General features: G+C 48.0%; 1 protein-coding gene across 2 annotated transcripts in view; it reads right to left on the minus strand.

The window, feature by feature from the left end:
- Nucleotides 1-5,629, minus strand: part of ZNF79 (zinc finger protein 79) — a 21,042-nt gene extending 15,413 nt beyond the window's left edge. The window contains exons 1-2 of one of the 2 annotated variants that reach the window (XM_017549092.2): nucleotides 5,187-5,629; nucleotides 1,831-1,919 (exon numbers count right to left, since the gene is read on the minus strand). In XM_017549092.2, the coding sequence (XP_017404581.1) occupies nucleotides 1,831-1,919; nucleotides 5,187-5,202 (105 nt within the window). In that variant the 5' untranslated portion in view covers nucleotides 5,203-5,629. Of the gene's footprint in view, nucleotides 1-1,830; nucleotides 1,920-5,079 lie in introns of both variants that reach the window. The other variant, XM_017549093.2, reaches the window with a different exon arrangement.
- Nucleotides 5,630-10,485: the final 4,856 nt, after the last annotated feature.

Raw genomic sequence — 10,485 nt, forward strand, 5'->3', positions numbered from 1 at the left:
GCTGGGATTACAGGCACACGCCACCATGCCCAGCTAATTTTTTGTATTTTTAGTAGAGACGGGGTTTCACCATGTTGACCAGGATGGTCTTGATCTCGACCTCGTGATCCACCCACCTCGGCCTCCCAAAGTGCTGGGATTACAGGCTTGAGCCACCGTGCCCGGCCTGTAGTCCATTATCTTAAGTGAATTAATGCAGGAGTAGAAAACCAAATACCACATGTTCTCATTTATGAGTAGGGCAGCTAAACCCCGAGTATATATGGACACGAAGATGGGAACAGAAACCACTGGGGACTACTAGAGGCAGGAAAGAGAAAAGGCGGCATCAGCTGAAAACTACCTATGAGGTGCTATGCTCCCTACCTGAGTGATGGTATCATCTGTACCCCAAACCCTAGCATCACGCAATATACCCATATAACAAGCCTGCACACCTATCCCGAATCTAAAATAGTAAGCTGAAATTATTTAAGAAAAAAAAAACAAGAATGTGTTAGAAATGATTTGGTAGAATATGCAGTGAAATGGGAGAATGTTCATTGAATTCTGCTAAGTGGAAACAGAAACATTACAGAGCAGAATAAAATCCACTTTGGGAAAAATATAGAAAAGAAAGAATATGAGCTGGGCGCGGTGGCTCACCCCTGTAATTCCAGCACTTTGGGAGGCTGATGCGGGTGGATCACTTGAGGTCAGGAGTTCAAGACCAGCCCGGCCGGCATGACGAAACCCCGTCTCTACCAAAAACGCAAAAATTGGCCAGGTGTGGTAGGATGCACTGTGGTAGGGTGCACCTGTAATCCCAGCTACTCAGGAGGCTGAGGCAGGACAATCACTTGAACCCGGGAGGCAGAGGTTGCAGTGAGCTGAGACTGTACCACTGCACTCCAGGCTGGGCGACAGAGCAAGACTCCAACAACAACAACAACAACAACAACAACAACAACAACAAGACAGAGAGAGAATATGACTGAGAGGACACAAATCAAAATGTTAGGTGCTATTTTTTTGTGGGATTAAGAGTGATTTTTAACTTTTTCTTTGTGTTTTCTCTATTTTCCAGTGAAAATGAATTACTTTGTTCATTGCAGAAAACTTGTAAAAACAAAACAAAACCTACAATGATTGGGTGGGATGGCTCACACCTCTAACCCTAGCACTTTGGGAGGCCAAGGCTGGAGGATGGCTTGAGCCCAGGAGTTCAAGACCAGACTGGGCAACACAGAAAAACCCTGACCCAAACCCTGACCCTATAAAACTTAAAAAATTAGCTGGGAATGGTGGCACGAGCCTGTGGTCCCAGTTATTGGGAGGCTGAGGTGGGGAGATTGCTTGAGCTCAGGAGGTCGAGGCTGCAGTGAGTCGTGACTGTACCACTGCACTGCACCCTAGGTGACAGATTGAGGCCCTATCTCAGGAAAAAAAAAAAAAACAACAACAAAAAACAGCCTGGGCGTGGTGGCTCACGCCTGTAATCCCAGCACTTACAGAGGCGGGCAGATCACTTGAGTGATTAGGAATTTGAGACCAGCCTGCCCAACATGGTGAAACCCCATCTCTACTAAAAACACAAAAAAATTGGCTGGGTGTGGTAGTGCCTGTAATCCCAGCTACCCGGGAGGCTGAGGCAGGAGAATCACTTGAACCTAGGATGTAGAAGTTGCAGTAAGCCGAGATCATGCCACTGCACCGCAACAGAATGAGATTCAGTCTCAATAAATAAATAAATAAATAAATAAATAAATAAATAAAACATCAAAAAGCAAGCCAACCCTGGGGCGGATGGGGTGGGGGAAGGATGCCTCCCAAAGTTAATCTGCAACTTACCCGGGGCCCAGCTGTGAGGAGACCAGCAGCCATTCCTTCCTCTCCTGTGTTTTCCTCTTGGGGAAGGGCAGGGTCTGGGGAAGGTAGTACTAGAGAAAGAGAACAAAACTAATAAGGTATAAAAGCAGTTTATGAAGTCACCAATTGTCATTGTGGAGACGGAACATAGCAGCTACCAGGGCACTGGGCTGAATCTGCAGACCTGTGTGATGTAAATTTCTCCATTCCCTCCTGCCTCAGAAATGCCATCAACTCACTCAGATGCAGGGAGGCATTTGAGTGTTAACAGACTCTCACGTATCCATGATCTACCACTCAGCAGCAGTGGGCAAATCATGTAACCTCTCTAAGTCTCATTTTTCTCATCTACAAAATGGGGATGATAATCCCTTGTAAGGTTGCAGTGAAGATTAAAGGAACATACAAATAAAGCAGTCTGCAAATGCCCAGCGCCTAAGTATATAGTTTAAAAAGATTATCTATTACTTAGTTCTTTGGAGAAAGTGGCTCTGCAAATTTAAGGCATTTGCTTAAATGAAAAGAAAAGGCTGGGCGCAGAGGCTCATTTCATACCATATTTAAAAATTAACTCAAGATAGATCAAAGACCTAAAGTTAAGAGGTAAAACTCTTGGCTAGGTGTGGTGGCTCATGCCTGTAATCCCAGCACTTTGAAGGCTGCTGTGGGCAGATTGCTTGAGCCCAGGAGTTTGAGACTATCCTGGGCAACATGGCAAGACCCCGTCTCTATTAAAAATACAAAATTTAGGCCGGGCGTGGTGGCTCAGTGCCTGTAGTCCAAGCACTTTGGTGACCAAGGAGGGTGGATCACCTGAGGTTGGGAGTTCAAGACCAGCCTGACCAACATGGTGAAACCCCATCTTTAAAAAAAATAAAATAAAATACAAAATTTAGCCAGGCTTGGTAGTGTGTGCCAAAGTCCTAGCTACTTGGGGGCTGAAGTGGAAGGATCGTTTGAGCCAGGGAGGTCGAGGCTGCAGCAAGTTGTGCTCACATCACTGCACTCCAGCCTGGTTGACAGAGTGAGACACTATCCCAAAGAAATTTTAAGAAGAGTAGAACTCTTTGAAGAAAACCAAACATTTTTGTGAGCCTGGATTCAGCAATGATTTCTTAGATATGACACCAAAAGCACAAGCAGCAAAAGAAAAAACAAGTAAGTTGGATTTCTTCAAAATTAAAAACTTTGTGCTCCAAAAGACCCTGTCAAGAAAGTGAAGAAGTGGCTGAGGGCATCACAGAACTTAGGGAGCCCAAGAGTTTGAGACCAGCCTGGGCAACACAGTGAAACCCCATTTCTACTAAAAATACAAAAATTAGCGGGGCATAGTGGTGGGCACCTGTAATCCCAGCTACTCGGCAGGCTGAGGCAAGAGAATCACTTGAACCCGGGAGGCGGAGGTTGCAGTGAGCTGAGATTGCGCCATTGCACTCCATCCTGGGCAACAAGAGCAAAACTCCATCTCAAAAAACAAAAAAGTCACATGTTAGAAGTCCATTTATTTGAAACATCCTAGGCAAATCCATAGTGGCAGAAAGTAGATGAGTGGTTGCCAGGGATTTGCAAAGAAATAGGGGACTGGTGAGTGACTGCTAAAGGCTATGGGGTTTCTTCAGTTAATGAAAATGTTCTGGAATTAAATAGTGATGGTTGTGCAACTTTGCGAAAATACTAAAAAGCACCGAATTGTTCACTTTAAAACGGTATTATGATATGTGAAGGATGTCTGAATAAATAAATAAATAGATCTAGATACTGATCGTAGGACAGACCCTCTGCTACTGAGTCATCTAACCTGACAGCACGTATTTTCACTCTTTCGTAGTATGGAGAGGATGAATGACCACCTGTTTTCCCAGGTCTCTGGGGAAGATAACACAACATGCTGGATGTGAAATTGCACTCTCTACTCAATTGCAAGACCAAATATAAGGACCTCTTGGCCAGGTGCAGTGGCTCACACCTGTTATCCCAGCACTTTGGGAGGCTAAAGTGGGTGGATCACTTGAGGTCAGGAGTTTAAGACCAGTCTCACCAACATAGTGGAACCCTGTCTCTACTAAAAATACAAAAATTAGCCGGATATCAGGCATCTGTAATGTCAGGCACCTGTAGTCCCAGTTACTCAGGAGGGTGACGCAGAAGAATCGCTTGAACCTGGGAGGCAGAGGTTGCAGTGAGCCAAGATCGCACCACTGCACTCCAGACTGAGTGACAGAGCAAGACTCTGTCTCAAAAACAAAATAAAACAAAAAAACAGCCGGGCGCGGTGGCTCACGCCTGTAATCCCAGCACTTTGGGAGGCCGAGGCGGGTGGATCACGAGGTCAAGAGATCGAGACCATCCTGGTCAACATGGTGAAACCCCGTCTCTACTAAAAATACAAAAATTAGCTGGGCATGGTGGCGCGTGCCTGTAGTCCCAGCTACTCAGGAGGCTGAGGCAGGAGAATTGCTTGAACCCAGGAGGCGGAGGTTGCAGTGAGCCGAGATCGCGCCATTGCACTCCAGCCTGGGTAGAAAGAGCGAAACTCCGTCTCCAAAAAAAAAAAACAAAAACAAAAAAACAAATATAAGGACCTCTTTATCTTGTGGACAGCACCAAATGCTGGATGTAAAACTGCACTTGGAGAGTAACAGACCAAACATAGTTGATCTAGGGTGAACACCACAGGCGTTGGTGGTAAGGCTTACAGAGGTTGCCTGCTTACACGTTTGTTCTGTACCACATTCAGGGTGCTTTCAAAAGTGTTATTTCATTTGATGATTACAATTCTCTGAGGTAAACAAAGTAACGTTATTTTGTCCTTTCTTCCATGGAGAAATACAGGTTAAGAGACATGGCCGATACCTCACAGCTTTCACAAGGACCTGTGCCTTCTAACTGCAAATTCCCCTGTCCTCCACAACTTCACAATCCTACTGGGCTGACCTGCCCTCAAACTTTCCTGGGCTTGCAGGCATCCCTGGCTGCTCCGTGAAGGGCCAGAAGGAGAATAGCGACAGAGTCCTCAGGAACCCACTTCTCCCTACTCTCCACTGTCATTGGTCCATCAAGCAGACTGGGGTACGTGGTACAATACTCAGAAATGGCGCAGCCCTGAGGTCCTCAAACTTTTTACACCCCCGAATTCTTTACTCAAAAAAAGGACTGTCGGGGCACATGTTCTCAGGATCTCCTGGGGCTGTGTCACGGGCAAAGAAAGAAAAGAGGACTGTCTCCAACCACCTGTAGAAGAGATGAAGAGAGTTCTGATCCGGCTCTCACAGCGGCAGTCGTGGACAAACGAAGCAGCGGCCGATCTCCTGACGATCGCTCCCTCTACCACTCCTCACCTCCTTCCTCCAGCATTTGAGTCCCACCTCGCGCCACAGCCTCCCAGCAGTTCTCTGCGCGTCAGGGTCTGTCTACGGCAGCCCCCACCCGTCTTCCAGGGCTGCTCTGACGGCTCTCAGGCTGGACACTTCTTCCTCACCAGCCTCTCGCCTCAGAAGCACGGGCTCATCCTGCGGTGCTGGGTCGCGGGTGCTCGGACCAGGCCTGCCCAGCCGGGTGTCCCACTCCGTCCCCCGAGTCACAGCCACTCTTTGACTCAGCCTCAAGCAGAACCCGGTGAAAAAGCCGGCTGCCGGCTTTCCGAAAAACGGCTGGCAACTGGCAACAATCGACAGGCAACCCGCGCGAGCTCAGGAACCGCGGATCAAACACCGCCCGCCCAACGCCAAGGTCCCGCTACGGCGCCAGAGGGAGGCGCCTGATTCTCGCCACTTCCGGTCATGCGCACACGCCCCGCCGCGGCCTCACCGGACTCCATTTCCCATAAATCGCCGCAGGGCTGTGTTTCTGGTCAGTCTTTCATTCCTGCTCCTAGGTTTGTGATACATACACGCTCAGGGACTTTACTTCCCAGAAAGGCTTCCGCCTGTTCTTGCTCCCAGAATCTATTATCTATCGTGTTTTTTTTGTTACACACTTCTTTAAAGTCCACCAGAATCCAACAATAAGGAGCCCCGGGAAGAGAGAGGAAGCGACTTGGCCGCGAAGGGTCCTGGGAACATTGGGCGTACGCTAGGCGCCGTACCTTCGTGGGCGCTGGGCGCCTGGTTTACCCTCCGCGGTTTCTTGCGCCCGGGATGCCTGTTCCTCCTTGGCCTTCGACTCAGGGCAACCCCTGGTGGCTTTCACGGTTCTCTTGAGCCGTACTTAAAGTTTGGGAAGACTGAGGAGATGAGAAGCGCCTCAGTCTGAACAGGGCAGCCGTGGGTGGGTGGCCTGGAACCCTCAAAGTATAAAAAAACCTGTCGGCTGGCGCGAACTGCTGTGTCATTTCAGGGGAAGCGTTTGATCAGCATTTTAGTGGGAAGAGGTTCCTGAATGCTGTCTCTCTTAAGGGCTTCCTTGCTGTAGGCTGGGGATGTTTCAGTGGGCCTTCCCTCGAGCCGGTTGGAAATTACTCCACAAGCAATTTTCCAACTGTCGACTCCCTTTTAGAGGCATTTTGTGGTTAAGGGGAGAGGACTGGGTTACCCAGGAAAGAAATGAGTGTGGGGATACGAAGGCCTCTTCATTTTGTATTGTCTCTGTCCCTTTCAATCACAGCTGGTGGCATTTTTGCTAATGTAAGCTTCTTAATTGTGGGATCTTCCTATGACTCTTAATGGGATTCGCTCCGTAGGGCAAGGCAAACCCACAAATGCCTTTGAGTTAGCTCTTCACTACCTTTGGCATCTGCAGTTTGGGGCTTACGGTTTTGTAAGAAGACTGAAGGGGGTCTCACTGGGCTAAAATCAAGGTGTCGACAGCGCTGCATTCCTCCTGAAGGCTCCAGGGAAGAATCTTGTCTTTTCCAACCTCCATAGGCTACCTGCATCTCTTGACTCGCAGCCCGTTCTGCCATCTTCAAAGTAGCAGCCTCAGCCAGAGTCCCTCCACTGCTGCCCTCTCTGTGGTTCTCTCTCCGCAGCCCTCTCCCACTTTTAAGGACCCTCATGGTTACACTGGGCTCACCCATATAGTTGAGGAGAATCTTTAAGGCCAGCTGATTAGCAACCTTAATTCCATTGGCAATTCCCTTCCCTTTTGTCATGTAACCTAACATATTCATAGGTTCCAGGGATTAGGACATGGATATGGGAGGGTGGTATTCTGCTGACCACAGCAGGGATAAGAAAACCAGATGGAAGTGAATGGATACCAGGAATCTAGGATCCAGCTGGCTGTGAGGCTGGCAGTGGTGTCCCAGACCTGTCAACTCTCAGGAAAGTGCATGCAGAGTGCTTTTTGGATCACAGGGAAATACCTGGCCTCACTCTAGACTCACTGCCTTGGTCGTTTCAGGATTGAATCCGTGATCAGGATTACATCAGTGTTGCTGATGTAATCCCAATCCCATGCTTGAGAGTCCTGGATCCTGAAGAGAGGAATTGGGCTCAAGTGACTAGAGAGGTTTCTTGTCTGAGAAACTTTGTTACCTTGAGGAGAGGAAGCATAACTATACAGGGATGGATGGGATGCTTAGGGAAGAGGAAGTGTTCCATGCCCTGGACCAAGAGGCCAGAATGAGGCAAACTTGCCCCTCTGTCTGGCCTCCTGTGCTGAGGAGGCCTGAGCCGGCAGAAGGAAAATAGGAGAAGGGCCCCCAAAGATCTGGCCAGCCTCAGGCTGTGTCCACCCCACCTGGCTGATAGCACAGTGGCGATGAGGGAGCATCCAGGAGCAAGTACCCTCCTCCCCTCCCAACAGCGCCAAAAGGGTCATGGCCCTGGCTGCCCTGACTTGGCTCTTGTGTGACCTGAAGCACAGACACACTGCTTAAAAAGATTCTCCTTTGTGTTGCCTCTCAGCTGTCAAGAGCAATCAGTGTCCTGTCTCCTTCATAATGTGGTGCTTCTCAAAGTGGGATCCCCAGGCCAGCAGCAACACCACCACCCTTAGGAAAGCAAATTCTGGGGTCCCACTCCACACCTATAAAACAAACTCTGGGGGAAGGGCTTAGCAGCCATTGTTTTGACAATCCTTCTAGTTGATATGCTATAAAGTTTGAGAATCATTGACTCAGAAGAAATGGCTTTGTTTAGAAAATAAATGAGCCAAGGCCGGGAGCAGTGCCTTATACCTGTAATTCCAGCACTTTGGGAGGCTGAGGCAGGTGGATCACCTGAGTTCAGGAGTTTGAGACCAGCCTGGCCAACAGGGTGAAACTCTTTCTCTACTAAAAGTAAAAAAATTAGCTGGGTGTGGTGGCATGCACCTGTAATCCCAGCTACTCAGGAGGCTGAGGCAGGAGAATCACTTGAACCCAGGAGGCGGAGGTTGCAGTGAGTTGAGAGCATGCCACTAGGAAAAACTCTGTCTCAAAAAAAAAAAAAAGAAAGAAAAGAAATAAATCAGCCATGGGAAAGGCCACAAGGCAGCTACTTCCTTCTGTAAGCACACGCTGGGCCCGCTTCCTCTCCTTTTAAGAGTCACACTGGCTGTTAATGGCTTCAGGAGGTCACACCAGCCTCCGTCCTGCCCCAAGACCTTTGCACGTGCAGGATGGTGACCAGCAGCACTCACAAGGCTGGCTGCTTCCCATGCATGATGTCTGAGCCTAGGTCTCAGAAGGGGCCTCACTTAGTACCCTTTAATAACAGCCCTTGCTACTTGCATGACTTTTTATTTCCTTTTAGCATTCTCCACTTCTGAATAAATTCTCATAGATTGGTTTACTTTTTTTTTTTTTTTTTTTTTTTTTTTTTTTTAATTTAGAAACTGTCTTGCTCTGTCACCCAGGCTGGAGTGCAGTGGCTCACTACTCATATAGCTCACTGCAACCTTGAACTTCTGGGCTTAAGCAGTCCTCCCACCTCAGCCTTCCAAGTAGCTGGGATTACAGGTCTGCAGACTAATTTTTTTGTTTTTTTGAGACAGTGTTTCACTCTTGTTGCACAGGCTGGAATGCAATGGCTCAATCTCGGCTCACTGCAACCTCCACCTCCCAGGTTCAAGCAATTCTCCTGCCCCAGTCTACCGAGTAGCTGGGATTACAGGCGTGCACCACCATGCCTGGCTAATTTTTGTATTTTTAGTAGAGACAAGGTTTTGCCATATTGGCCAGGCTGGTCTTGAACTCCTGACCTCAAGTGATCCACCTACCTTGGCCTTCCAAAGTGCTGGGATGACAGGCATGAGCCACTATGCCCAGCCTAAAGCTGATTTTTTAAAAATGAAAATATGTACCCTTAGGGAAAGTCAAACAGGCAAGCCATTAAATAAAAGAGCACAGGATGCTACAAAAAAGGCACAGGTTTAGAAGATACCAAGGAAACCAGGAAAATTTAAAAAATAAGTAAATAAATAAAAAGGCACAGGGAATAAAACCGAATTAGAAATTACTGCCAAAACGGAGTGGTGATTTTCATATCAGACAGGGTCAGACCTCAGACCAAAGAGCAGTACCAGGGACAAAGAGAGCCATTTCCTAAAGATAAAGGATGGAACACTCAGGAGAATGTTACAGTTCTAAATGTACAGGTGCCTAAGAACAGAGCTCCAAAGTGCCTGACAAAGGCCAACAGAACTGCAGAACTGGACAATACACATGCAGAGGTGGAAATTCCAACAACCCTCTCTTAGTAAGTGATAGAACAAGTTGGCCGAGCACTGTGGCTCATGCCTATAATCCCAGCACTTTGGGAAGCTGAGGCGGGTGGATCACCTGAGTTCAGGAGTTCGAGACCAGCCTGACCAACATGGAGAAACCCCGTCTCTACTAAAAATAAAAAAATTAGCCAGGCGTGGTGGCGCATGCCTGTAATCCTAGCTACTCGGGAGGCTGAGGCAGGAGCATCGCTTGAACCCTGGAGGTGGAGGTTGCTGTGAGCTGAGATCGTGCAAATTGTACTCCAGTCTGGGCAACGTGAGCAAAACTCCATCTCAAAAAATAAAAATAACAAGTGGACAGAAAATGTGGAGAAGACATGATGTTAATTTTATGTGTCAACCTGACTGGTCCAGTATTATTCTGAGTGTTTCTGTGAAGGTGTTTTGGATGAAATGAACATTTAAATCAGTAGACTGAGTGAAGCAGATTGCCACTCAGTGGAGGTGAGCCTCATTCAATCCCTTGAAGGCCTGAGTAGAATAAAAGTGAGGGAAAAATGCTTCCTGGCTATCTTGAGTGGCGATGAGAATCTTTTCCTGCCTTCAGACTTGAAATGTGATATTGGTTCTTCCTGAATCTCCAGCCTGGAACTGGACCATCAGCTCTCCTGGGTCTCCAGCTGCTGACTCACCCTGCAGATCTTGTGACCTCAGCCTTCATAATCATGTGAGCTAATTTCTTTTCTTTCTTTCTTCTTTTTTTTTTCTTTTGAGATGGGGTCTCACACTGTTGCCCAGGTTGGAGTGCAGTGGTGCAATCTTGGCTCACTGCAGCCTCCACCTCCCAGGTTCAAGAGATTCTCCTGCCTCAGCCTCCCAAGTAGCTGAGATTATAGGCGTGTGCCACAACACCCAGCTAATTTTTTGTGTGTTTTTAGTAGAAACAGGGTTTTACCATGTTGGCCATGCTGGTCTCGAACTCCTGACCTCAAGTGATCTGCCTGCCTTGGCCTCCCAGCACAGGTATGAGCCACCGTGTCTGGCTATGAT

Source organism: Cebus imitator, unplaced genomic scaffold (genome assembly GCF_001604975.1).
Source record: "Cebus imitator isolate Cc_AM_T3 unplaced genomic scaffold, Cebus_imitator-1.0 Scaffold216, whole genome shotgun sequence".
NCBI lineage: Eukaryota > Metazoa > Chordata > Mammalia > Primates > Cebidae > Cebus > Cebus imitator.